Here is a 27180-nt window from a genome sequence, read left to right as displayed (position 1 = left end):
ACCCGATACTCCTCCACAGTGAAAGGCTAATTCCCCCCCATATTAATGGGTTTCAATGGAAGGGTTAACAAGTATAATAAGCTAGCTAGAGCCTGTGAACCTAGAGAGGGAGCGGCACCCCTTTTTCGCTGCTACGTTCAATCAAGTCAGAAATAGTTCGAGGGTTTGTTTTATAAAACTCTTTCTATTTATATACTCTGCTGTGGTGGTAAAATTTACCATTCTCTTTCCTTAAAACTCTGTACATACGTGTACAAGTGTGTGTATGTCTGTGTGTATAGTTAGTTTTGTACGTTTTATCACACTTACTTTAGAGTACTTCAAAATCTATCTAAAGTTATATCTCTCCATAAAATTAGTGCATCAAGTTTTCCTTAAACAAAAAATACACCAAATCCTAAGTGAAATAAATAGGTTTGACACGTAAAAAAGGTGCGAGTCATTTTTGGACTCTGAGCAAAAAAATAAGATCAAAGTAGGATCAGTTCGGAGTTGATCTCAAGAAATCAAGAAAAAAACACATAAAAAAAAGAGTAACAAGTTTAAATATTCTTGGCATACAGCAACCCGATAAGCATATCGACCATTATGAACTCATACAATCTCGGGCTCATATTCTTAGCTGGAGAAGACAGGGTCGCATGATACTGCCCAGATAGAGAATAGGTGTCTTGCCAGGTAGAGAAGCCCTTGACATCCATGACAGTTGCAGCACTTTGGAGTCTTTCATGACCAGGCAAGATAAGATACTCCAGAATATTAAGTTAAGTGATCGTGGAGTCTGTCCACGGGTAATCGAGGTTTCTGTTCCCCTCCATGTTTCCGGACCATCCGACTCAAGCTCACCTTACCCGATCAGTAACGGGAACAGTCCAGGTAGATTCATTCTTACTCAGGCTAACTATGAGGAGATGGGAGCGAGACCATAAATATGGATCACCATACCTCGTAATCATTAACGTGATATATATATTAGCGCACAGGACAAGCCCAGGGACAGTATGGGTCGTCATGACTATTATCAGAAGACAGGACATGGGTAGATATCTAATTAAGAATAATGTCAAGACGCTGTAATCGATTTCATCATCTTTCCTATAAATACTCAGATTAGATTGTTTATTTGAGATATAGATATTATATTTTACTGCGTTCAATAAATTCTCTCTCTAACTAGTGTGACCTGTACTGACTTGAGTGTCAGAGTGGTTACGTCGAAAATATTTCCGCCGCCCATCTAACCAGAGCTCATCTTACGCGGTTAAAAGTATTCACAGCAGGCTAGACCTTTCGAGCCCATCTCACCAGTTTTAAAATTTTCACAAGGAAAGTACATATTGCTACCCAATGGATTACCTACTCAACTCACTCAATCGACTTAGGTATCATCAAGGTTTATATAATCAAGCGGTTAAAATCACACACATTTACCTCAGTAAGGAAAAAAAATTACCAAGCTTTTGAAAGTCATGAACATTTTAATGCTTGTCAATCAAACATTTCACTACCCTAGAATATATCTTTGTTATGATTTTAATTTTCTTCCTCCAACGTAGTATCTTAACAGAAAATATGATATAAATATAACACCACTTTTCATTAAAAAAATTGGGTGGAAAAACGACAGAACCATCTCTATCTCACACCACTTTCCGACGTTAACCAAATCGAAAAGCAATTGCTTCTCTCTCCACAGCATTAGTGTTTTATATATATAAATCATTTATCCCTAAAATACCCACTACTGGAAGTAGACAGCACCTACACTCCATGGATGACTTACTACTCAATTACCTTTATTAGCTAAACTAATTATAATTTTTATCATAATATAAATTAAATAAATGCTATGTAAAATTAAAAAAATAATACGTTATTAACAATTAAATTATATTTAGATCCGTATTCTAATAAGACAAAATGTGATTAAGATAAATTGCGAACTTTCACGTTTCTAAATGATAGGTATCGATAGTTTTATATGATTGTATAAAATAAATAAATATTTAAAGATTGTCTAATTTTTTGTTTGACTCGATCTTATGATCATGTAAAACATCTTTTTCATATTGTCGATTAATTTATGATATTAATTCCACTAATTTATATTGTTTTTAAATCTTAATTCAAAATTATATCGTGACGTCAAAAATTGTTGATGTCTCGACATATATTATTCAAATGAACATTGTTCCATTGAAAAAAAAATTAAGATTTTACATATTTTTTGTAATAAAAACCACCTATGTATTTAGTCTAAAAAAGACGAAGAAAACAATCATTTAAATATATCAATTTTGGATGGGATGAGGGTATATTGGGGAAAAGAAGTGGAATAACTGAGAGAGATGGCCACGGGAGAGGGCAGAAGGGTTTCGGTCTCAGTCTCTCAGAAAAGGAAAATGGAATAATGACAATAAATGGAAAATATAGCGAGAAATGTCCAATCCGACGGGGTACACTTTGTTCGGGCCCACCACCCAGCTTCCTTTAGTTTCGACTAGATTTCTTGTGAGACTCATAAATTTTTTATCGGTGAGACGAATCAACCCTACCTATATTCACAATAAAAAGTAATATTCTTAACATAAAAAAATAATATTTTATAATGGATGACCTAAATAAGATTATATGTCTCATAAAATACGACCCGTGAGACCGTCTCACACAAATTTTTACCTTTATTATTTTACCCACCAATGCCTATTGCACCTTCGTATTTATTCATCACGATATTAGTCGTATCGTTAAGAAATTTGTTATAATTAGATATTATTTAAAATATATTGTTCTAAAATCTAAGATTTTATCTTGATATAAGATTTGCCATAAATCATAATATTCCCTTTTTCTTTTCATTTGATTTGGAATTGTAGTGGTGAAAGAAGAAAATAGAAGTCTTTCATTGCAGTAGTTATTATCCACACAAATAACGTTTTAAAAATTATCGAACGATGTATACCAAATAGAATTGAATGTGAACAATAAAAACCATAAAATAATAAGAAATAAAGCCAACTTCCAGAATAATTTATTTAAAAAAATTCCCAAAATATTTTTCCAAAACATACAAGACCAAAAACCAAACATCTCTTTAGATTTTGGCAAAAACTTGTGTGAGACGGTCTCATTTTTTCGTATTTGTGAGACAAATATCTTGTTTGTGTCATCCATGAACAAATATTACTTTTTATGCTATGAGTATTACTTTTTTTATTGAGAATATCGGTAGAGTTGATCCGTCTCACAGATAAACATCCGTGAGACCTTCTCACAAGAGACCTACTCTTATGTTTTTTCCCCTCCTTTCCGATCGATATTTTATTGAGACATTTATTTTGTGCCATTGAAAGCTCCACATAGGTATGCTTAATTATTTTTCTAGGTGAAGTATTTTATGTATTTTACACATATATCAAATAATTTTTGTTTCAATTAAAAGGTTGGATGGGAAATTTATTTTTGGTTCGTCACAAGTTGAAGATGCCACCCCATTTAAATATGGACAAGGCTGGCTGGCTAGCTATGAATACATTTGATTTATTATTATTATTATTATTATTTGGACACAAAACATGTGATTTATAGAGAGCCAATAAAAGAGTGTAAATGCATGGCCATAAAAACATGTGATTGGGGACTAAAATGGAATATCCACATTCAAAATTATGGGAGTCATAATTTACCTCAATTAAGAAATAAATATTTTATCTAACATAGTGCAAATTTTCCTACCACCCTTCAAATAATTATGTTCCTATTTGATGAAGACTTTTATTTAAATTCATAGTCTCAATTTAGTTGTGTTTTTAAAGTTACAAAGCAATAATGTATAATAACATTAATATATAGGGTGCAGAGGCTTTGTATAATTTACCTTATTTGGTGGAGCAAGAAATGGGGGTATAGGCAGTCTTAAATTCTGGAAAAATAATTAAAAGATGAAAATAATAAAATTTATTATTATGTATAATAATAACATGCATACCTGGCTAGCATGTTAGTTAATTATGGGACTATTTTGTATTATATATATGATTTGTATGAATTTTTACCAATATTTTGTTGAATTTATATTTTTAATATATATTTTAGACATACTATATTATTTTGAAGATTTATAGTTGATATACCGAATATGTTGTAAGCGACGTAAATCTACTTGTAAGCAACTGTCTTCAGTGTTCGAGTTTATTTATTGTACGAAATAACTCGTAGTACGTTTTCTTTGAATCTTTCTATTTTTTTCCACGGACAAATTCCTTGCTTGAAATATTTTGATGTGATTTCGAACCTGGATATAAATTGATGTTTTTTTTCTAAACGTATAGCAATTCAAGCTGAAATAAATCACAACTTGTCGAATGCCATATAATTATTTGGAGAAATGAATTTTGCTCGAGTATTTCATTATAGTTGTTGGCAAAATTCTCTCAAATTATCCTACAAACTAATCAAAACGTGCATCGAGTGAATAAGCAATTTTCAAAGCTAATATACTGTTTTTTATTCAGGACGAAGAGTAGATCTCTAGTGAGACGGTCTCACGAATTTTTATCTGTGAGACGGGTCAACCATACCGATATTCACAATAAAAAGTAATACTCTTAGCATAAAAAGTAATATTTTTCATGGATGACCCAAATAAAACATCTGTCTCACAAAATACGATCCATGAGACTGTCTCACACAAGTTTTTGCACAAGACGAAAAACCCTCGTCTACTATTATTTTATTGTGAATATTGGCAGGGTTACCTGTCTCACAGATAAAGATTCGTGAGACCGTCTCACAAGAGACGTACTCTTTGAAAATTGATGATATGGAAAAAGTAGTTGTACAAATCGAAAGAAATGTAATTTATTATATATTCGGATATGATTGAACTTGTACATATAATTTTCTCATGATTTAATGAATTTTAGGGGTTTTATGTTATGATTTTTACATATTATTTCCATTCACGGTCATGTTATTCTCCAATCGTTGAACCCTCCAACTCAAGTGACATAGTTACTCTAGATAAAAATATTTATTATGTATTTCACGAATAAAGATTGTTGATTTAAAAATTCTTGATTTTTTTAGCTTTATAGTTACAGATTGTAGAGCATATGTTACACACATATTATCCCACTGTGTAATATGCATAATGTTCATTCATGATCATAAATCTATAAACACCTCAACTTGTACCAAATATTATTGTGATTTTAATCCCCTATGTTCCAAAAATGGATTTTTTAGTGGAACATGTTCACGTGACAATAGACACATTAATGTCGCGCGAAAAAACGAGTAAAGTAGAAAAAAAATAAATGAATAAAATTGAAATTCGACGATTTAGAAACTGAAATTCGACACGACATATGTAAAAGGCAAAACCCCGCAAGTTTCCCAATCGTCAAAATACTTTTAATAGTTTTAGTTATATGTATATATAAATATTTACATAAATATTGAAATTGGTGTATCCGACAGCCAATACATACACAGATGTTGGACATGCATATTGTGGTCCATTTAAATAGTACATTGTCCCAAAAACCTCGAATGTATAACTTGCTATTTTTGAATCCCAACACCTCCATTTTCACACGTGTTTGGGCTTTTTCTTTCTCAGTAGATATCGTACTTTGATAAGTAAATTAAAGATTCAGAAATATTTTTCCAAGATATATGTCACAAAAAGGAAAACTACTCGACTTCACGATCTTATTTGCAATAAAAACAAGATTTCTTTTTCCTCTTCTATTTTTGAAGTTATCAAAAATGAAAGAAGAAAAGAATGAATGGACCACGATATATAGAATCCAACATGACCAATGTTTATTGGATTTCGTGCATTCCTTCTTTGATATTTTTTTTCGAGGGATTTGAAATTTGTTAAGATTGGAATTTGAACTTAAGTCAACTTCAAAAATTAACTAGGGGATGAAGATTGTTCAAGACCATATATACAAATCTCGTGTATTTTATCCAATCGATATGGGACAACTAACACACCTCCTCACGCCCAAGAATGAACATTTGGAGCGTGAAGTTTACAAATGATCCAATTATGGGCAGAACGGGTGACCTAACTATGGACAGTCTAATACATAACGGTGGAAACTGAGTTCTGATACAATGTTAAGATTGAAACTTACACCTAACTTAACCAAAAAACTAGCTCTGATGTCATGTTAAGATTGGAACTTGGACCTAATTCAACCCCAAAAGCTAACTCAAGGGGAAGGATTGTCCAAAATCATATATACAACTCTCAAGTATTTTATCAGACCGAGGTAGAACAACTAACAAAATGTACATATTTGAAAATTACACTAAACAAGTAGAATGAAAATAAATCTGAAGTATTCAAATGAATCAAATCTAACGAATCGGCTTTAGTGCATGAGTATTTCAAACTTGTTTCGTAGGAGGATATAGCATGATCTTTTCTTTAATGGTCCCCTTTCTTTCTTCAATTCTTAGAAGTAAGAGTTTAGAAATTTGGGATGGTTAATTTAAAATCAATCACATTTGCTAACCTGTATTGATAATTACGATGAATTTGAAATAGACTCAAGATTATTATCATTTCAAATATATTCTTCAAATCTGTCACCGTGCGATCTTAAATTATCAAGTATTTGATTATCGGTAATATTTTATTTTTTTCGATGAAAGCTAATGACAATACTAACCAACCTCTATTATTATTTTGTATATCTCACCACATCATTTTAGTTTTAAATAAGTGATAATTCTTTTTTTGGGGGGAAATTATCTTATAGGCTTTTTTAACAACGGAAACAAGTAAAAGAAAATCGCAACTCCAATTATTATAATTTTTAAAAAATCAGGGTTCATAAAAAGTGGTCTGGGCCTGCATGATAAGAAAAAAGAATGGGCCTCTTTCAATAAATTATAGGTCCAAACCCAACTTTCCCGTTGACCCCTTTCAAGTTGGGCCTTCATTGAGGCCAAAATATTTCCGACCAGAGAAGATATTTTATTTGTTGCCGTTTCTAAATCCCGCCGCTGGAGGCCACCGCCTTCACGAATTACCATGATGATGTCAGCTTCGCTGCCGGAATCTCTCCTCCTATCTTCCCTCCGTCCCACCTCCGCCGCGTGCCACCTCCAGCTTCCCTGCATCTTCTTATACCCGCTTGAACGGAAACTGTCGCCACCCACAAATCTTCTTTCAGTATCCGTCAAAATTTCCAGCTCACACGGGCTCGTTGTGGCTGCCGGTGACTCCAATTTGACTGCCAAAGTTGTTCCCATTTTGCTACCTTATTCCCTTATTTCCATTTGTTTAATCTTTTCGAATGTTAGTTTGATTTTGTGTCACATTTTTCTTACTAAATTTGTACAGCCAACAAATGGGGTGTACACTGTGGGTGATTTCATGACAAAGAAAGAACATTTGCATGTTGTGAAGCCCACCACTACTGTCAATCAAGGTTTTTGTCTTTACTTTTTCACATAGTTGCTTGCTTCATCGTTATCTTGAAGATTATTTGATAGTAATAAAGATTTAAGAATGCTTAATTTGCTACTTTTTTTTGTTTCTAAAATTTATTTTTTGTTAGAACAGCTTTGGAAATTCTTGTTGAAAACAGGGTGACTGGTTTTCCAGTGATTGATGATGAGTGGAAGTTGGTAAGTTTTTATTTTTTGGTTCTTATCTTTAAGAAAGTTCTCAACTTCAACTGTTTTGATTATTTTTTCCCTGTTGGTAGAAAATTCTTTGATGGTAATAATTTTTTTGATCTATTACTTTGGATTGAAATATGTTTAGGCAAGTACTGAATTATTGCTTCATAAGTTGAATAAAATATTGGAATAAGGTTATAATGATATTGGTTGTTATAACACTGGACTACGTTTTCTTCTGCTCCGTACACATACTCTAATTTTTTTTCCCGATGTTTTAGAGAGGAAAGCTGGTTTCATCATTGAACAATTATATTGAGAAGGCAGACTGGAAAAATTTGCTTCGAACTCGATAGACTTAATTAGAATAAAGGGTTGACTGACACAAACTAAGAATATGAATCTCGTGAACTTGTGTGTTTCAAAACCATGTTGATGAGAATAGATGGACCATTTTCATGGTGGCACAGGGAGATATAATCTAGTTAGAAGATCTCAGTTTACTGATGTTGTGACATATCTGCCTGTAAAAGAGCTCATTAACCCTTTGCTCTATGCTGGAAAGCTGCAAAACTTCATTGTGTAATATTGGCTTCTATTGAGAAACACTCCCATTTCTTTGCCCCACATTTCATTCTTTCTACATGTTTGTGATCTTTATGCCATGTGTAACTTTGAAAAAGTCCAAATATATAATTTTTAAAATGTCATATGATAATTAGGCATGACTGATCTCGTTTTTTATCCAGGTTGGTCTTGTGTCGGACTATGATTTGTTAGCGCTGGACTCTGTCTCAGGTAAATGATTTACTTCGTTTATCACTTTCATTCTCTCTAATTAGATGGCTTCAGTTTTTCATTCTCCTTAAATATTTTCCTGCATGCATCTTATCCAACTCATTTTTATTGACTTCTTGCACTGCGACTTGAAAGAATTTGTTAGGTTCTTCGATGGAAAGAGCAAATGTATGGAACTTTATAAAATTTAGGTTTTTTTCTGATTTAATTTGTTCTCCTTTTATTTTATGTATATATACCTTGATGTGTGCCTTAGACTTTAGAAAACTGCTTGTGTACAGATGCATTCAGTTCTTAACAATAAAGAATTTTCCCACGTTACTATCAGGTACTGGAAGATCGGATACAGACATGTTCCCTGAAGTTGACAGCACTTGGAAAGTATATATAAATTTGATTCTTGAGTTTATATCTCTTGTTTTATATACTGGTGCAGAGCAGTTTGCAAAAAGTTATAAATCAATGCTATCCATGGGAATAAATAGGTTAAGAAGAAGCGAAAAAACTTTATTTTAATTCCATGATTGTATGTCTAACAAAGAGTTTTTCAATTGGTGAGAAATCTTTTTAAGGCATCCAATCAAGTTCTCGTGTTTCTGATACTAATTGGCTGTTGATTATCCCCTTACTCCGTATGTACATGCTCACATGGGATGCTGCCGTAAGAAATTTATTTTTAGAATGTTTCCCATTAAATTCTCGTGTCTCTAACGATGAAAATCCGCGCCAGATATTCAATGAAATACAAAAGTTGCTTAGCAAAACCAACGGAAAAGTGGTCGGTGATTTGATGACACCAGCTCCGCTGGTGGTTCGTGAAGCCACCAATCTCGATGATGCTGCAAGGTTGTCGCTTTGCATATAATTTATTTAATAGTATCATTTAAGTTTTTGTCCCTTTTCCCGTGTTTTTATAGGCTAGACGCCAGAGTGTCACAAATGTAACTTGCATTTATAATCAGGTTGCTACTCAAGACAAAATACCGCCGCCTTCCCGTCGTCGATGGGGATGGCAAGCTGGTAATCACCAAAACGACATTTTTCCCTTTGCGCGTTTATATATATATTTATGTTTATTCTATTATTTAGGAAAAGTTCATTTTTCTCCTCCCTGATTGACTAACTTTCGCTGCTTTGAAGGTCGGCATCATTACTCGAGGTAATGTTGTGAGAGCTGCTCTGCAAGTTAAACAAGATGAAGAAAAGGCATGAGCTTCTAAAATTGTACATATGCAAAAAAACTTGAGGTAATTCTTTCCCCATTTATCAAGTGTTAAGGAGCTGCATCTACAGAACTTGAGGGAGCAAGATAAGCCCCAAGTTAAACCAACAACAAAAAATCACTCCAATAATAGTTGTAACTAACTATTAACGTTGAGCTTATTTGATTAGTGGACCCTTATTATAATAACATACTTTTTTTATTGTTGAGTCTTGTGCATCTACTTCTGATAGACCGTCGTTATTTTTTGTATATTTCCCATGATTTAGCCGGCGGTTGAAATTGCAAAATTATTTCGTAATATATATATATATATATATATATATATATATATATATATAGTTTGAATGAAATATATCCAAAAACTCCCATCATGTTCAAAAATGTTTGAATTTGAATTCAAAATGATGTTTTACATTCGTAAATATATTTTCTTTTCGATATCCTTGCTAAATCCTTCTCCCAAAAACCTACTGTCGAGTAGGATCAGGCACACAACTCATGCTCGAAAGAGATTTCGCAAGTTTGGACGAACTTTACACGAAGCAAAATGTAAGTTATCCATTTTCTTCATGGATGGCAAAAGTTGCGCATTCTTGTAAAGGGATATTCATATTGTGTTTCTTGGAAATTTTTTCATCGTCAAGGATTGTATGTGCTTGCCATCCGTATAGGTTTAGCCTTATCTTTCTGGCTTTACTTAGTATTGAATCAATATTAATGATATTGGTTGGAGACTTGTATTTCTTCCAATGTGACTGATCTATCTATACATATAATGTGAATGATTTGATGTTGAGGCAAATTCCTTCATCAGAATTTGCTTTGATTTTTGCAATTGCTCAGGTTTGTGTTTTCATAATGTAAATTTTGCTGTCTAATTTGTTATGGGATTTTATAAAGTCGTATTTGCATAAAGTATTTGAAAAATTATTTATTTGAAATGATATATTATTAGGATCATTTCAAATTATTTCAATATAGAGAATTTAAAAATTCAAATACCTTGCCTATCATTTTAACTTATACAATGAATTTAGGTTGAGAATTTGAGTTTCATGTATTTGAATTATCTTAATACAGTTAAATGATTTTGACAGGAGTGTTACTTATTTTTATCATATATTGATTTTTTTAATATTAATTATATATATTTTTTTCATTATTAATTGACACCTAATCAATTCTAAGATAAATGTTTTCTTATTTTCAATCGTTCACATAAAAATTTAGAATTGGTCATTAATTTATGTTCCCGATGATATTTTTCAAGCCGAGATTGGCAAGTGACTTGTCAAATGAAATTTCATTTCTTTTAATTTTATGAATTGATAAGTTATTTTCAATAGTTTATATATCAATATGATAATTAACACAAAAAAATGCCATTTATCATACATCTCTGGACTATAATAATAATAATAGTAATAATAATTGGTGATAGGCGACATTTATCTTTAGCAAAAAACTTGTGTGAGACGGTCTCACAGGTTGTATTTTGTGAGATGAATATCTTATTTTGGTTATCCATGAAAAAATATTACTTTTTATGCTAGAGTATTATTTTTATTGTGAATATTAGTATGTTTGACCCGTCTCACAGATAAATATTTGTGAAACCGTCTCACAAGAGACATACTCTTTATCTTTTGTGTGTATTTGTGTGTGTGTGTGAAAGACTCATTCAGTTTACTCAGTACACACACATATATATATAATGGAGGAACGCACACTCTTAAGGAAAACTAAGTTAATTAACTTTTGCATTGTGCGTATATATTTCCATATATAAAGTATTGTTTTAATAATTATCACAAAATTTAATATTTAGTAATACAGTATGGTAAATTATAAATTATATTAAGTTGTTAGAAACGAAATAACTTGTAATGGAATGTGTGATAATTGATAGATAACAATAAATTATAATAATATATTATTATAGATTTCTTTCGCGATTTTTTTGTTTAAAAATTTTTCCCACACATTTTCGTAATTTCAAGAACTCTTCCTAATTTTTTTTCCAAAAAAAAATAATAAAGAGTTCTTCCTTAATAAAATAAAGATAGCATGAAATTAAGATACTATAGATCGTATAATAAATATAATATATAGTAATATATATGTATATATATATGGACTAAAAAAGTATATATACACACGTGTGTTTTCTATGTATTATATGTATATACTTACATACGTATATAAATACGTGTATCTAATATTGAAGAGTAGGTCTCTTGTGAGACGGTCTCACGAATCTTTATCTGTGAGACGTGTCAACTATACCGATATTCACAATAAAAAGTAATACTTTTTCATGGATGATCCAAATAAGAGACTTGTATCACAAAATACGACATGTAGAATCCTCTCATACAAGCTTTTGTCAATATTGAAAATAAAATCTATGCAAACATCTAAATATCAATACTTTATGATAATGTGGCCAAGCCTATTGTGTGCCTCCCTCAATCAGACTTACTTTTTATCGGAAGCTTGACACTGAAAGTTACCATTTAATAATATAAACTTACACAAAAGATGAAAATATAAGATTCATGTAAATACGCCAAAAGATTGGGATCTAGCTAATCATACCAAAACAAATTCTCTATTTTTATTAAATTTTAATACACAAATAAAAATCACAACAACTTTTGCGAAACGGACATCCGATCCAATTAACTTAACTCGTGAAAAAATATTTTTCATGATGAATATAGTTCAGATCGACTTATCTCACGAATATAAATATGTGAGATCGTCTAACAAAACATGTGTTAAAAATACTGACAATCTAAGAAGTTGGTGTGAATTTTTTATAGCACATTATAAATTTTCAATCAACACGTACCAATTACCATAATAAAAAGTATCATGTAAGATAAAATATAATCCCAAGTCATGATCTCTTCTGCAATAAAATATCTATTAACAATAAAGTTCAATATACATATATTTTTTGGAAAAAGGATCCACGACTTCACGAAAAATAAAAATTAGGAAAACAACTAAATCCATCCCAATATACAAACTAGTCTTTTTTTTTATCCTAAGTAATCAATTTTTTTTTTTTTTCATATCATCTGTTCTTTTTCTGGAGTATGCACCGACAATTATTGTCAACGTGACACCAAATATTGCAGACATATACGACCTCAAATCTTATTTAAGCATCTGATGTCATGTTAACGTTACGATGAAATAAAATTGAAAAATAAAAATTTTCGACTATACTCAAATGAACAAAACACAGTTGGATTTGTATAATAGTTTTGGTAAATTTCTTACTAAGTAAGATGTTTCAAGTAAGATGAAACAAATTTAACCTCCCGAATATCCACTTGCAGCCAAATAGAGCATCGGTACGTAGGGCCATGGCTGTTCCTCATCGCCCCCCCTTCATCACTCGGATCCCACTCCCCCCAATTATCATCGACACCTGCCATCGCATGCAATATAATATTTTTCTATCGAAACATTAATTCTTACATTAACCAAGAAACTAATAATTATAATCACTCATTAATTTACAAACATTAATTAGTGCGAACGAACTAAGAAAACTGTTGTATCGAAATTTAAAAACAGCTACGAGGTGCCTGTTTAATTGTACTATCACACGACCTCTGATGAACTCATGAACTACTAAATTAACATCAAAAGCTTAATACAATTATTTAAGAACAACAACAATAATAATTAAACAAAATACATATACTTTCATAATCCATATAATATATATATTTATGTATGTAGTTATTTTCTTGAATTTTTCCAGATCTTCACCTATATTCAACAGATGGGTCATCGGTCTCGGTCTCGGGCTCCTTGTTCAGATCAATCTCATCATGGAACCAAGAAGGCATCGGCGGCTGATGATTCGTTGCATGTTCACTCTTTCCGCCGCTCTGCAGCGCGTCCACCCTAGCACCGACCTCCGCCGCCACCCTCCTTATGGAGTCGGCGGAGAGGTCCTGCAGCCCGACGGCGGACAGCTCATCCGGGAAATTCATCTTTGCCGTTGGCCCGCGGAGGTAGTACACAGCCGTGTCGTAGGCCCGCGCCGCCGCCACTGGGGAGCAGTAAGACCCTAGCCAAATCCTTGATCGCTTGTTGGGCTCCCTTATCTCTGCCACCCACTTCCCCCACTTCCGCATCCGTATGCCCTTGTATGGCTTGTCGATCCTCCTCCGGCTCACCGCCCTGCTCGCGCCGCCAGGCTCAGAAACGCCGCTATCCTCCATGTCTGCCTGCTGCAAGCCCAAGAAAACCCTCTTCTTTTAGGTGATTTCTAGGCAGTACAGGGTCCCGGTTAAATAGGAGGAAAGACCTCAAGAAAAGACAGAAATAGCAACGTGAGACATGCGAGGAGCTGTGAAATCTGGCGTTGGTTTGGCAGGCTGCGGCTTGCGGATTAAGGTTCTTGTCATCTGGGCGTACAGACACGTTAGTTATCCTTAAAAGCAAGTTTAATGAGCGAAAACTAGCTTACAAAATGCACCGACACCACCACAAATCTTCTTCTCTCTCCATCGTTACGTTAGCTAGTTGCTCCCCTCTCTCTAGGATACTTATATATATATATATATATATATACAGTAGACTGTTTGGGGCATATATGTGTATCGGTGTGTGTGTCTTTACAACGTCAGCCCTTCTTAATATTCATCCATTATATTTTATGAGAATTCAGAATTTGGTGAAATAGGCGAATTAATTTTTAAGCCGGTGTAAATTTTCGTATTTACGTTAAAATAATGCATAAAGTTTAAATTTTTTCCATTAAAGAAATTTCCAATGATAGGTTTACTTGTGATATAGCGAAGACACATGTTTAACACAAAACCTAGGTGTACTAGTAATGTTTGGTCGAAGAAAGAAAAGTAAACGAGACCAAAAAGGATTGAACAATGAGAAATTTTCGGAAAATAATTTTTACTATGTTCAATTTTGTAATCATAAAGTTAAATGATTAACTTGAGTTTATGATCTACCTCCCAAGCTAATTCAAAACAAAATTTATCTAAATCTAGATATACAACAACCAAAAACTTAATTCAGTCGATGTAACACATCTAACACATCCTCTCACACCAAAAATGAACAATTGGAACGTGAAATTACATTATCGGGTTTTCATTGGACAATCCAACACATAACAGTAGATATTGTCACTAATATTGTGTGGATGAATTCACATTTTACACGAGATTTTATCGAAAATATAAATAATCCATCTGTCTTTGAGTTAGCAATGGATTGCAAACTTAGTCTTATGTACATCAAAATTCATATAAGAAGGAAGAGTCAAATATATTTAGACGATGAAAGTGATAATTTTTATAATTACATACGCATTTTTATAAATTTTATGTTTAAGAATTTAGAGGTGGTTAGGTCGGTGGTCGGCAAGTTGAAAGATACCCTTGTGGCTTGACTTGACTTCACTTGTATTTTGTTTGTTTGGTATCAACAATATATATATATATATATATATATATATATATAAATTCGATCTTCTCCCAATTTAATGCACGACTAGTAGTTAATTTATAAGTAGCAACTCTACATGTCTATACGTTCATTAATTAATTAATTATAATTTACGACATACATAGGATATATGTTCAAATTTAGATTTAATTATAACATTAATATACCAATTAAGTGTTGACTTGTAAGAGATTTGTATATTTTACCTATATGTATGACTAATAATCTGAAAATAAAAAATTAAGTCACTTTCAAGTGACAGTCACGTATTTTTTTCAAATTTCTGTTGGCATATTCAAAGTTCAGAGGTAAGTCGTCCAACTTAGTCTGCCGGCTCAGTGGAACTAATTGACGAATGGTTCAAATTAAATTGTATGGAATTATCCATTTAATTTTTGCAATATTTTATTTTTAATAATCATTGAATATTTGAATCTCGGATATTATGTGGTGGATTTAATTTTTTGAGGCTCCTGATTATTGCTGAATAGTTTATGGCTTCAAAGAAATATCTGACGCATTTCATTTAATATGCTTGAAAGAGCAACTAATGAAGGTGTTAAAGTCAACATATAGAATTAAATTACGAATCAATTAATAAGATTAAACATGTCGAATAATAAATTGTTACAACTATTATCCTTGAACAATAATTTGATTTTTTTAATTAAATTGTGATTTTCAGAACAATTTTGTAATTATATATATATATATATATATATATATATATATATATATATATTGTAATTTTGTAATTATATATATATATATATATTTTTTGCATCAGATGATTGCAAAGTCAATGTTAAAATATTATGTTCCATTTGTTATTTATTTTTATGGAACTTACAATTGTAAAAAAAATATTCGTACTTATTATATAATTTTATATTATATTGTCCAAAAAAAAGGTAATGAATTTGTGAAATAATAGAAGAATGGTTTGGAATATACGCTCAATTGTTTTTTATGTTAATATACTAAATTATAACTTGAGATGTAATAATTTGTTAGGAAAGTGATTGAAACATCATGGTGATGTTTAGATTTTTGTATGATTTAAAATATTTAAGTTAGCATAGTTAATATTTTCTATAATTTTTGGTAAAAATTGCAATTTGATCCATATTTTTAATTGTGATCTTAGTCTTCTAACTTGTCAAATTTATATTTGAGTCCGATAAATTTTTTCTTTTACAATTTAGTCATTTTCTTTATAGGGTACTTTTGACATAATATCAACCATTTAAGATTGGAACTTTAATTTAACTAAACCCCTAAAGTTAGTTCAAGGAGGAGGATTGTCCAAGTCCATATATGTAACTCCCATGGATTTTTTTCAAACCGATGCCCAAAAATGAACATTTGGAACATGTAGTTTACAAATGACCCACCTATGAGCAGAATGGATGGCTCAACTATGAGCAGCCTGATCGATGATTTCGGTTGAAAATAAATATAGCAAGCGGACTAGGTCAAGTAATAGTAATTGAATGATGAGTCCAGGTATCGTACCCACAGATATCGATGTTTAAATACTAAATATGAATTATTTTTCCTAATTTAGGCTAATCAAATTCAAGTGAGATGAGATAAATTAATCGAAATTAAATTAAACTATTTAAATAAATTAACTAAATCAAAAATAATTCAAACTATTAATTTAGACGAAAATTCAAATTATTTAAAAACGACTAATGCGCACAACAATACCGAGACAAACTTATAATTCACGTGTCAAATTTAAACTCAATAATTTAATTATTTTATTTACGACGAAATTCCCAAAATTATCTATTAAATAATTTCTCGAATTAATAAATCTAACAGTTCAATTATTCCTAACTGAATTTAATTAGATTCAACTGCATTAAGTCGTTGTAAAATTCCGGTTTTTCAACCTAAAATCTCACACTGAAATCGGATACTATTTCTTGTCGGTTTAACCATGTGTTGATTGATGTATGAAGCAAATATTAATCTATCGCATTTCGGTTTTAGATTAACCAACGAATATTCAATTTAATTGGCCAGATTACAAGAACACGTGATAAACGACATCAATCAATGAATAAAAATAAATAATATAATTGAATCAAACTCAAAACATCAAAAATAATTTGTCTCGATCGTATCGTGGCTTTAGTCTATAAAAGTCTACTCCATAAATTCAAAACAAAAGTACAAATCCATGTTTAAATTTAATGAAGAAAACATAGTTGATAAAGAATGAAATGAATTCTCAGTTATTTGACACGTGTTGAGGAATTCCTCCTACTTTTGCCTTCAATCTTCCTCTTTCAATTCTTCTTCCGCGCTGTTGCTCTTCATTGTAGCCTTCCGTTCTGCACTTCCTCTCCTTTCCTATGCTGTTATGGCTCTCTTCCTCTCTGTACGCTTCTGCCTCCCTTTTATCCTCCTAAATGGGCATCCTTCTCCAATTTCTTTTATGCACATCTCCAACTTAAACCTTGTAGATAACATTGTAGATTTTATTTTCAAAGATGAGGCTTTATCTTTATCAAGATCTAGATATATTTTTTTCCAAAACTTCAATATTCTCAAGGAATAAAATATAAATATTTTATTTCCTTTCTTTTGGTATTTTTTCCTTTGAAGTCTTGTAAATTTATTTTATCTCTCAATTTAAGCATTTTTCTCTTTTATTCAAATATATAATTATTAATTCAAATAAGCATATAATTACGGATAAAAAGACTAGATAAACACAAATAAAATCCCTAAATCTCTATAAGATTTGGGCTTATCACAGTCCAACACATAGAGGTGGATCTTGAGCTTTGATACCAATATAAGATTGGAACTTGGATCTAACTTAATATCAAAAGTCAGCTCAATGAGAGAATATTGTCTAAGTCCATAAATGCAACTCTCAAGAATTTTATCCAACCAATACGAGACAACCAACAATATCAACCATGTTAGCAATATTTGACTTACTACTGGATATGCTATAATTGTAAGAATTTCATGTTTTTTTGCTTCTCATTAAAAACTTAGAAACCGGAGAGCGGTCGAAATATATAGATTCAATACGTACACGTACATGTTGGTTTTAATCGGATTAATTTAAAATTAACAAATCTTCCCATTAAAGAAAAGTAATAGTATAGGTTGAATTTTACAATATGGAAAAAAAAAACACTACTAATTATTTATGTTTTTTGTTTATGGTTTTACAAAAAAGCATTACTCTATCGGAAGTATCACAGTAAAACCCCATGAAATACACGTGGTTACAAAGAAATTAATTCAATCAGGTTTTGTTTAATTACAAATTCAAGTGATATAATAAGATTGTAAATCCGGGAATCTTGGACAACAGTGGCTGATATATGTACTAGTCCACAGTATCTGTTGCAAAACAGAGTACAGGGAATCAACAAATCTTTTCTAACTAAGATCCAATTCAATGATTCAGTTCCAACTTTTGAACACGAATTAAAAGGACATGAATTAACAATCCTATTACAATTTTTTTTTTATTACAATCGCAATATACAATATTTAAAATAAATAAAAAATAAATAAATTTTCTTGCTCATACCCTAACCTTCGGGGAGAAGTAGACAGTTTGAGAATGATACATGTTGGCTGCTCACATACAATAACGATGCAGATAAAGTCAATAGTTGGTAAAGAAATAAAAGGTCATACAATAATTTCATAAGCCTTTCTTTAAGTAAGACAAATACAGTGCATTATATTAAATAGAGGTGAAAAAGAAAAAAAATTGGTATAATTATTTAAGAGCCTACACGTATCTTGTGATATGATTATTTTATACATTGTTAAATTATTAATTATTATATAAATGAGTTGAAAGTAAATATAACTGAGTCACCTAATCTTTGAAGTTACGAAAGTTTAAAAGGTGGTTTAGGCTTCTCTTACTAAATAAAATCCAAGGATAAGATTCCTTGCTCATGTAAAAGAAATTTGTTTTAAAGTTTAATTTTTTTCATGTTTGGAAAATATGATAATTCTCTTCAACAATTTTTTTTTGGCAGATCAAATTACGCGCTTTTAGTATAATTTTGAAGCTATGTTGCTCTTGTATGGTTTTTATATGTCTGTTTTTAAATAATATACATTTTTAATGGTACTAATGAAATATTTGAGGTACATAAAGAACATTATTCGGTATAAATTAAATTGCGAAAAGGGTTTCTGCTAAATTAAATGGCGCACAAATTTCAATTTGCACCTAAAACACAGTATCAAACCAGCAAGTATCAAACCAGCACACAACATCAGAAGCACCATATTTCAGTATCGAACCCAGTTCAAACCGACTAGCATTGCTACGCAGTTCCTTCACAATCCATGGTGGGACGGTATATTCAAGAACCCTTGTGAGAAAAACTTTCTAAAAACTTCAACGACAATAAAAAAAGGGAAACAAATATGTACTCATTTAAAATAAGAGGTGGGTACTGTTTGGCCTGCTGCCGAACCCTCTTCTTGTAGTCAACGGCATCCTTCATGTTTGCAGTGAGTGAATAAACCTAGCCAACACCAAATTTGAAACTCCATCTACTTGAAGATCATACGTAGCTAATAGCATTCCCGGTGTTAGCCTACCCTCTGAACTAATTATGATTATTGTATATTTGTATGCTCCAAATGGACTTTGAAAAATATGCAAACTAAGTATTATGATTGAAAGCACGCAACATGAACATGTGTAAGATAGGTAATATGATAGAAAAGCTATAGGACCTGGATAAACAGTTGGTACCCATCAGTTTGTGCTGGATCAGATGGATTTGGTTGATCCAACAAATCCCGGATGCCGACCAAAAATTGCTTCACTATGATGGCTGGTCGCCACCCCTATTGATTAGAAATTACAAACAAGTAAAGTTCTGAGTTGCAGTTCATGAAGAAGTGAGCAGTGTGCGAATAATTGTCATGTGGCTAAAAGCAACAAAATGTACTTACACTATCCTCCTTTAGGATTGACAGGCTAACGGTTCCAGATGGGTATATATTAGGACGAAAAAACCCTTGGGGAAATTTACATTTTGGTGGCTTGCTTGGATAATCTTCACTGAAGTGCACTGTAAAAGGGTAAAAACCTCCTTCCCAATCAAACTGCAAGAGTTTTGATAATTAAACACAGAAGAAACAATCCTGCTAGGGACAAGTAAATTAACTACAAGATGATGACTGCTAGTAGCCATCAACTAAGAAATTATGAACATCACTCCATCAAAACTGGCAAATTTCACTTAGAACTCAACAATCTCAAGTTCTCAACCTAAACAGTGGCACAAGAAATCGAATATCCTCAATTCTCCTGCTAAATTGATCACATAACGATTTTAATGATAAGGTTTTGCTTGGTCAAACTCAGGTAAAATCTGAACCTAAAAAATTTCAGCTCTTGAAGCATTCTTCAAGATTAATGGAACTTCTCATAATCACATAGGGACAACAAAATGTTATGATTTGTCAGTTTTGATCAAATAAATATTGAACTTCACATTCCTCAAACACGGATGTGTGTGTGTGTGTGTGTGTGTGTGTGTGTAACTTCGCATTCGATATGCTATCATCCAATTTTTGGATGCTAAAAAGGGAACTAGATATCTGGCTTGTTAATCTATGATTGGCTATACTTCGCATATAACTGGGAGAAACATATCCAACCAAGTCATAGCATTGTAAGGCAACCATGCTAATATTTTCAACAGTTCAACAATGTTAATCAAACCAAGTATTACTATTACAGGGCAACAGGGCATTGCACTCTCTGTTCATCTTCAATCATTATCAAGATATGCGAGCGCGCTGCATGACTGTTAAGTTGCTCTTCATTATTAATTTCAAATTTTATTTTATGCTTACACTGTATTCAAGTTACGTTTCATAAACAACATAACCTCGTTCCAGTAAACAATTAAGCTAACTGAGGACATACAAAGATCAATGTCTTGCATCCCCATCATACGATGTGCGCAAAAAAAGAACAGAAAAAATCCCCAAGCCATCACATAAAGATGGTTTGCAACCAAAAAGCACAATGAAACACATAATGACCAAAGAAAAAAGCAGAACAAAAGTCACAGGAGTTAAGAAGAATAAAGTGAAACAATCTGCCACCAGAATATCAATATGGGAAAATTAGTTCTCCAAGTTGTCATGTTTTTCATGAGCTCGTCTTCTAACTTGTCAAAATAGGGTCTAAGTCACGTAACTTTGATTTTTAATTCTATTTCACCGGAGAGCAGTGTGACACATTAGCAATTTTCTATCAGCATTTTCAGTGCTATGTCGGCATTTTTATAGCTTCGCCAGCGCCTGGTGGAATAGGACAAAAAAAAAGGAAAGTTACGGGGTTAATGCCAACTTTGACAAGTTAAAGATCGAAAGTGAAAAGACGACAACTTACGGAACAAATTTTGCAATTTTCTTATCAGTATCACCACAACTATCAAAGATTCAAAGAAACTCCAAATAACATTGGGCCAAATTTCAACATAATAAACTTGGGACTTTTGTATCACTGTTTTAAGAAAATGATAATCAACAGTAAGCAAGAGCCAGCCCCGTATATAATCATTCATTTCATGTACATATATAAAGATATCTATTTAGACATATAAACCTATAACTCCAAGGATGCTGAAAACATATCTAACGTTAAATAAATGCATTAGGAATCCTTAAACTGATCAAAATCACATCAGAAGATACTGTAAAATACTTACCCCGGCCTTACCAGGGATTACGCATTGCCACACCATCAAATTCACTGTACCATCAGGCGGCATCTCCGGTTTAGCCACAAAACCCTGAGAAATTGAAGGCATTTCACATAAAATTTTCTGAATTAAACAACAAATCAACGAACATAAATAAAAAAAAATCAAAACAAACAATAAGATACGAAAGATTCACAATCGAACATGAGGATGATTTTTGCGCCAGGCTTTTCGTTCTTCAGCGAGCCGTCCGAGCGCGATTTCTCCGAAACACGATATTACACAATAATATCCACAAAATTTCTTCAGACTAGAAAGAAAAGACACGAGCAGATTTTTGCGCTGGATTTGAGCTTCGGGACGGGGGATCATATAGAGAAAAAGGCATTTGTCAGAACCGACGGCTGAGATTTGGATTTTAAAATATTATTTTTATTATTTGGCAAAATAATTCAAAAAAATATTCGGATTTGTTTAGAATTTTATGGGATTTCAATGAATATATCCAAATCCCATCAAATTTGATAAGATTTGATGGAATTTGAATTTTAAAAAATCAACAATTACTTTTTTATCCAACACATCATTCTCATGAGTCAAATTTCTCCACCAAAAATTTCTAAATGGTTAGATTTTTTTTCTTTTTAACTGATTTTTAGAAATTGAAAGATTTCGTTTAAATTTTATAAGTTTGGTTAGTTATTTATTAATTAATATAACTAATTAATATAATAAAAATTATAGTAATTACCAAATTCGTTTTTTACGTTTAATAATTAATTTCATGTTAAAGTTTTAAGTTGTTTGATGATTTTTTGATTATTATTTTATGTGCATTATGATTAATAAATAATAATTAATTTTTGAATTTCCAAACACAAATAATAAAGAAGAATTATTAATTTCTAAACTTCTTTGGGTTATTTATGTTAATATGATTTCTAAGGGTAGATTAATAAAATTTTAAAATTCCAAATTCGAATCTTTTTTCTCCAAACAAGAAATGGATTTGTAAATACTATTTTTAAATTTTAAATCAAACACCAAATGGAATTTCAAATACTTGAATTTCCAAATCCAATTCCAAATCCCATGAAATCATCCCAAATCCTGGTTGCCAAACACACTGTAAGAGCACCCACATTGGTGCATTAATGTATAATTATTAACATCAATTAATATTCATGCATCAATGTGGTATGTAGATTATTAATATTGGCTGTCATGTCAGCAAAAAAATTCATCAGAATTAATATCGTTAATTCACATTACTTTTTTTAAAAAACAAAAACAAAAAGGCTAAACGGCTCTTTTGACTATATATATATATATATATATATATATATATATATATATATATATATATATATAATTATAAATCCAATAATATTATGTTTTTAATAATTATAATTTATAAGTTAAAAGAATGATATCAAAGAGTCCCAACAGTTTTTCATTTTTTTAATAATATTTTAATCAATATTGATATTAAGTTATTTTTAAAATAATAATACTATTTATTTTCAATAATATTTATTGTAAAATAAATAAAAAAATGAATAAATGGACAGTGAAACCAATAAATAATGAAGGTTGATATTAAATGAATGTGAATGTGTATTAATAATGGAAAAATATTAATATAACGATTTGGCTTGTGGATCCCATACTTTTTGAAGAGATAGAAAGTTAATAACATAGATTAATGACTATGGATGTGGATACCGTAAGTAGTGCTATTATTACAACACTACGTGATTAAATTGAGTTTGATTTTCAAACCATATAAAAGATATTAAAGATAATTTTTCGTAGAAATCGATTAAATATTTTGTAATGTATTTAAAAGATTTACAAGTTGAATGGATAAAAATATTTTTGGTTAAACATTTGGTAAACAATATTTTGGTATTTGAAAAACACATAAAATGCTTCAATAATGTATTTTTAAAACAATAGAAATGATAACTAAATGCGATAAATAAATATATATGAATTTTTTTATGGATGTTCGGAGATTAGCAACTCATATATCACATTTTCTTCTCTTTAAAAATAATTCACTAGAAGACTTTGATTTATATATTTTTTTGTACAAATCCATTTCAAATTAGGACTTATCTTTTAGCTTATTGAAATTTATAGCACATTCTTGATTGTAGGTCGCAACCACACAATCCGCATAATATTTAATGTCTCTTATCTCAAGACTAAAAACACAATTTTTCATATCTTCGTGTGAAAACTCACTCAACTAAACTTTGAAACTCAACTCTTATGTATATGTCTGAGTGATCGCGTGTGGGGATTTAATCTATTACAGTGTGTGTATCTCTCAAATATATCATCACACTTCAACTTGCTGCCATTCTAGTTCACATCTGGGTTGTCCATGTTTTAAATCCCCTTTCAAAGCTTGTATTTGATCTTCAAATTGTTGTATTTATAGGCTCCGAGATGATATATATAATAGATACAAAAATATGACTGTTTGAAAAGTTTCTGTACTATTTCTGATATTTATTTAAATGGTCATTTTTGCTTTGTTGGACATTTTTCCGAGCTTAAACTGGTCATCCAGTTTTGCTCTTGATCAACTGGTTCAGTTTTGGTCTGTCAACTGGTTCAGTTTTGCTCATTTGCTAAACTGGTTAATTTTACTCATCTGCTCAACAGAACTTGGTCAACTGCTCAACTGAACCAAACTGATGTGGTCTGTTGAAATCAACTTTACTGATTTCAATCTGCTCATAACTCGTCTCTTCATTATCATTTATTAGCATCTTACACTCCGATTCAACTTTGACCTATGAAAATGATTTGTAGATCATCATCTTAGCTTCGTAGCTCATATTGAATCGTTTCGTTTGGATAACCAAACTGATCGGACTAACCAAAATTCGATAACTGCTCATACTCAACTGATTGTCGTTTTATTGTAATCAGTTTGGTCTTGCAACTATCAGTTTGCTTGGATAACATCCAATTTAGCTAAACTGACGTGAAATACGAGTTGTCCTAATTTGAGTTTTCTATTCAGTCGCGTTGATGGCTTATCATTTGCACCAATGAGCTGTTAGATATCACTGAAAGACTGAAGCTTTCCATATTTTCAATTTTGCTAAATTCGAGTTTCAACTTCCACATTGAGTTAGCAACTTCACATTTGATTAAACATATTAAAAACACAATAGCAAATTTTGTTGTCATCAAAATCAAAATTGTTTGTGTCCTCAACCCAACAACATATCCAAACACATATCTTTTATTTTATTATTACTAGTAAGAAGATTAATAAAATAATAATAATAGTTGAAATATGAAATTTTTGAATTTTAGTACACAAAATTTTTAAAAACAAAATCTTTTATTTATTTAAATATACGTTGATTTATTTTTTTAAAAAAAAATCTGTGTATGTACGTCAATCCACCTTTTTTAAAAAAAAAAAAAAATTAATGATTGACGAAATCAAGTTTTACAAAAGGGCCAAATAATGAGAGGAACAAAATCCGAATACTCAAAGGAACCCGAGTCTTGAATTGCCTTCTTGGCCAACACATTAGCCATGGTGTTGGTTTGCCGTTTACAGTAAAGTCTCGATCGATCGATCGATCGGTACAAATGTACAAAATTATAATTCTTGTCAATGTCTTTAACCACATTAACAGCATCCGTTTCTCATCTCCATCTTTGCCATGGTAATTAAATAACTGCCCGTATACCTTCACTAACCGCAATCAATTCCGCCAAATGTAGAGAGAATTTACCAGGTAAAATTAAAATCAAGCAATAATATATATTCTCCTGATCGATGAATTGAACTCGGACTACATATCTTGCAAGAAACAATCTTGAAAAAACATGAATGAAACTCAAGATATATATATATCTAAAATCGTAATCAAACTATGAAAACTTACCAACGTTTCTTGATCAATCTTGCACACATATATACAAAGAAGAAAGCAGAAAGTGGCGACAGCAACAACAGCATCAAAACGTCTTTGGATAAATCCAACGTTTTGATGCTGTTGTGGCTGTGGCTACTACTGATTTCTTTATATTTTCGATTAAAATCCGAATCGAATGAATTTTAATTTTTCTTAGGTTTTAGATCCAAGAAGATACATACCTGATGTATGAAAGAGGAAGGACGGAAAATTTAGTTGTTTAATAATACAAATTCTAAAAATTAAGGAATATGGATATTTTATAAGGAGTGTTTAGGTTAGACTCACAAAAATTGCAATCAAGATTTGAGGTCGACCTAATTTACAAATTTCTCGAAATTGAAATAGCAACGAAAATTGAGGCTTCAGTTTCATATCTTCACGCCTTTTTACCACACCGAGGTCAGCTTGGGTCTACAAAATTTCCACGTCTGCAAGCAGAAAGCAGGGTTTTTTTTAAAAATAATATATTTTTAAAACTTATTTATTAAAATATAACAGATTCTAAAACATTGTGAAAATATGACAATCCGGAGTTTGAAGTTCCGGATTCACTGTCCCGGTCAGAATCCGGGACAGACTGACACGGATTCTAAGAATCCGATTTTAATTTTTTTTAAAAAAAAAGAAATCGGCGACGGTTTAACAAAAACCGTCGCTATCCACGACGGTTTATCAAACCATCGCAAACTGCATTAATAACGACGGTTTCACCAAAAACCGTCGTTAATTCCCAAAATTTAAAAAAAAAATTAAAAAATGTTCTTTCCTAAACAATAATAAAATAACTTTATTTCTCAAACAATATTTCATACTATTGAATCAAAAAATTTATTATTGTTTGGGACTTAATTGTTTTGGGATTTAGAAGTTGCGGTAACTTTTTTTAAACGTCGCTATTTGCGACGGTTTAACCAAAAACCGTCGTTAATTCCCAAAATTTAAAAAAAATAAGAAATGTTCTTTCCTAAACAATAATAAAATAACGTTATTTCCCAAACAATATTTCATACTATTGAATCAAAGAATTTATTATTGTTTGGGAATCTTACTTGTTTTGGGATTTAGAAGTTGCGGTAACTTTTTTTAACATTGTTGGAATTAAACAAACTAAGATTTTCATGTTCCTGTTAAAATATGAAAACAATTATTTATAGCTAGAAAAAAATTTACAATTTTTTAAACATTTTTTAAACATTTCATTGTTAAGTTACGGTAAATTTAAACAATTACATTATTTATACTAATGACAGTAATTTAAATATATTTATTTATAGTAATTATATTTAGATAATAATAGTATTAATTGTGTACTAATTTTTGCATCCAT

At 31.2% G+C, this 27180-nt stretch overlaps 3 protein-coding genes across 7 annotated transcripts; 1 reads left to right on the top strand and 2 right to left on the bottom strand.

The window, feature by feature from the left end:
* Positions 1-6999: 6999 nt before the first annotated feature.
* On the top strand, positions 7000-10472 carry LOC142549691 (CBS domain-containing protein CBSX1, chloroplastic-like). 3 transcript variants are annotated; one of them, XM_075658771.1, is made up of 9 exons: positions 7000-7267; positions 7367-7454; positions 7589-7653; positions 8397-8445; positions 8774-8826; positions 9176-9291; positions 9408-9465; positions 9586-9692; positions 10152-10472. In XM_075658771.1, exons 1-8 carry the CDS (start codon positions 7055-7057, stop codon positions 9655-9657), a joined length of 714 nt encoding a protein of 237 aa, XP_075514886.1. In that variant the 5' UTR covers positions 7000-7054; the 3' UTR covers positions 9658-9692; positions 10152-10472. The 3 variants fall into 3 exon arrangements, with proteins under 3 accessions (XP_075514886.1, XP_075514887.1, XP_075514889.1); XM_075658772.1 differs by having other exon boundaries at positions 10147-10472; XM_075658774.1 differs by having other exon boundaries at positions 7001-7264.
* A 2753-nt stretch (positions 10473-13225) lies between these two features.
* On the bottom strand, positions 13226-14243 carry LOC142548264 (ethylene-responsive transcription factor ERF011-like). The gene has a single exon (XM_075656585.1). It carries the CDS (start codon positions 13915-13917, stop codon positions 13456-13458), a length of 462 nt encoding a protein of 153 aa, XP_075512700.1. The 5' UTR covers positions 13918-14243; the 3' UTR covers positions 13226-13455.
* Positions 14244-19246: 5003 nt separating this feature from the next.
* On the bottom strand, positions 19247-22316 carry LOC142549690 (SUMO-conjugating enzyme SCE1-like). 3 transcript variants are annotated; one of them, XM_075658768.1, is made up of 5 exons: positions 22102-22316; positions 21904-21987; positions 20132-20284; positions 19910-20023; positions 19247-19695 (listed from the first exon to the last, which is right to left on the bottom strand). In XM_075658768.1, exons 1-5 carry the CDS (start codon positions 22267-22269, stop codon positions 19531-19533), a joined length of 684 nt encoding a protein of 227 aa, XP_075514883.1. In that variant the 5' UTR covers positions 22270-22316; the 3' UTR covers positions 19247-19530. The 3 variants fall into 3 exon arrangements, with proteins under 3 accessions (XP_075514883.1, XP_075514884.1, XP_075514885.1); XM_075658769.1 differs by having other exon boundaries at positions 19251-19668; XM_075658770.1 differs by having other exon boundaries at positions 19541-19668; positions 19929-20023.
* Between the last annotated feature and the right edge of the window lie 4864 nt (positions 22317-27180).

Source organism: Primulina tabacum, chromosome 6 (genome assembly GCF_025594145.1).
Source record: "Primulina tabacum isolate GXHZ01 chromosome 6, ASM2559414v2, whole genome shotgun sequence".
Lineage (NCBI taxonomy): Eukaryota > Viridiplantae > Streptophyta > Magnoliopsida > Lamiales > Gesneriaceae > Primulina > Primulina tabacum.
The sequence above is the reverse complement of the archived record's forward strand: the minus strand, read 5'-3'. Positions and strand labels throughout refer to the sequence as shown.

Coding starts and splice junctions, on each gene's coding strand:
- LOC142549690 (XM_075658768.1), bottom strand. CDS start 22,269: ATGATCCCCCGTCCCGAAGCTCAAATCCAGCGCAAAAATCTGCTCGTG. Junction 21,988..22,101: donor GGCGCAAAAATCATCCTCAT/GTTCGATTGTGA, acceptor TCAATTTCTCAG/GGTTTTGTGGCTAAACCGGA. Junction 20,285..21,903: donor TAATCCCTGGTAAGGCCGGG/GTAAGTATTTTA, acceptor AAACTCTTGCAG/TTTGATTGGGAAGGAGGTTT.
- LOC142548264 (XM_075656585.1), bottom strand. CDS start 13,917: ATGGAGGATAGCGGCGTTTCTGAGCCTGGCGGCGCGAGCAGGGCGGTG.
- LOC142549691 (XM_075658771.1), top strand. CDS start 7,055: ATGATGATGTCAGCTTCGCTGCCGGAATCTCTCCTCCTATCTTCCCTC. Junction 7,654..8,396: donor TTGATGATGAGTGGAAGTTG/GTAAGTTTTTAT, acceptor TTTTTTATCCAG/GTTGGTCTTGTGTCGGACTA. Junction 8,446..8,773: donor AGCGCTGGACTCTGTCTCAG/GTAAATGATTTA, acceptor CGTTACTATCAG/GTACTGGAAGATCGGATACA.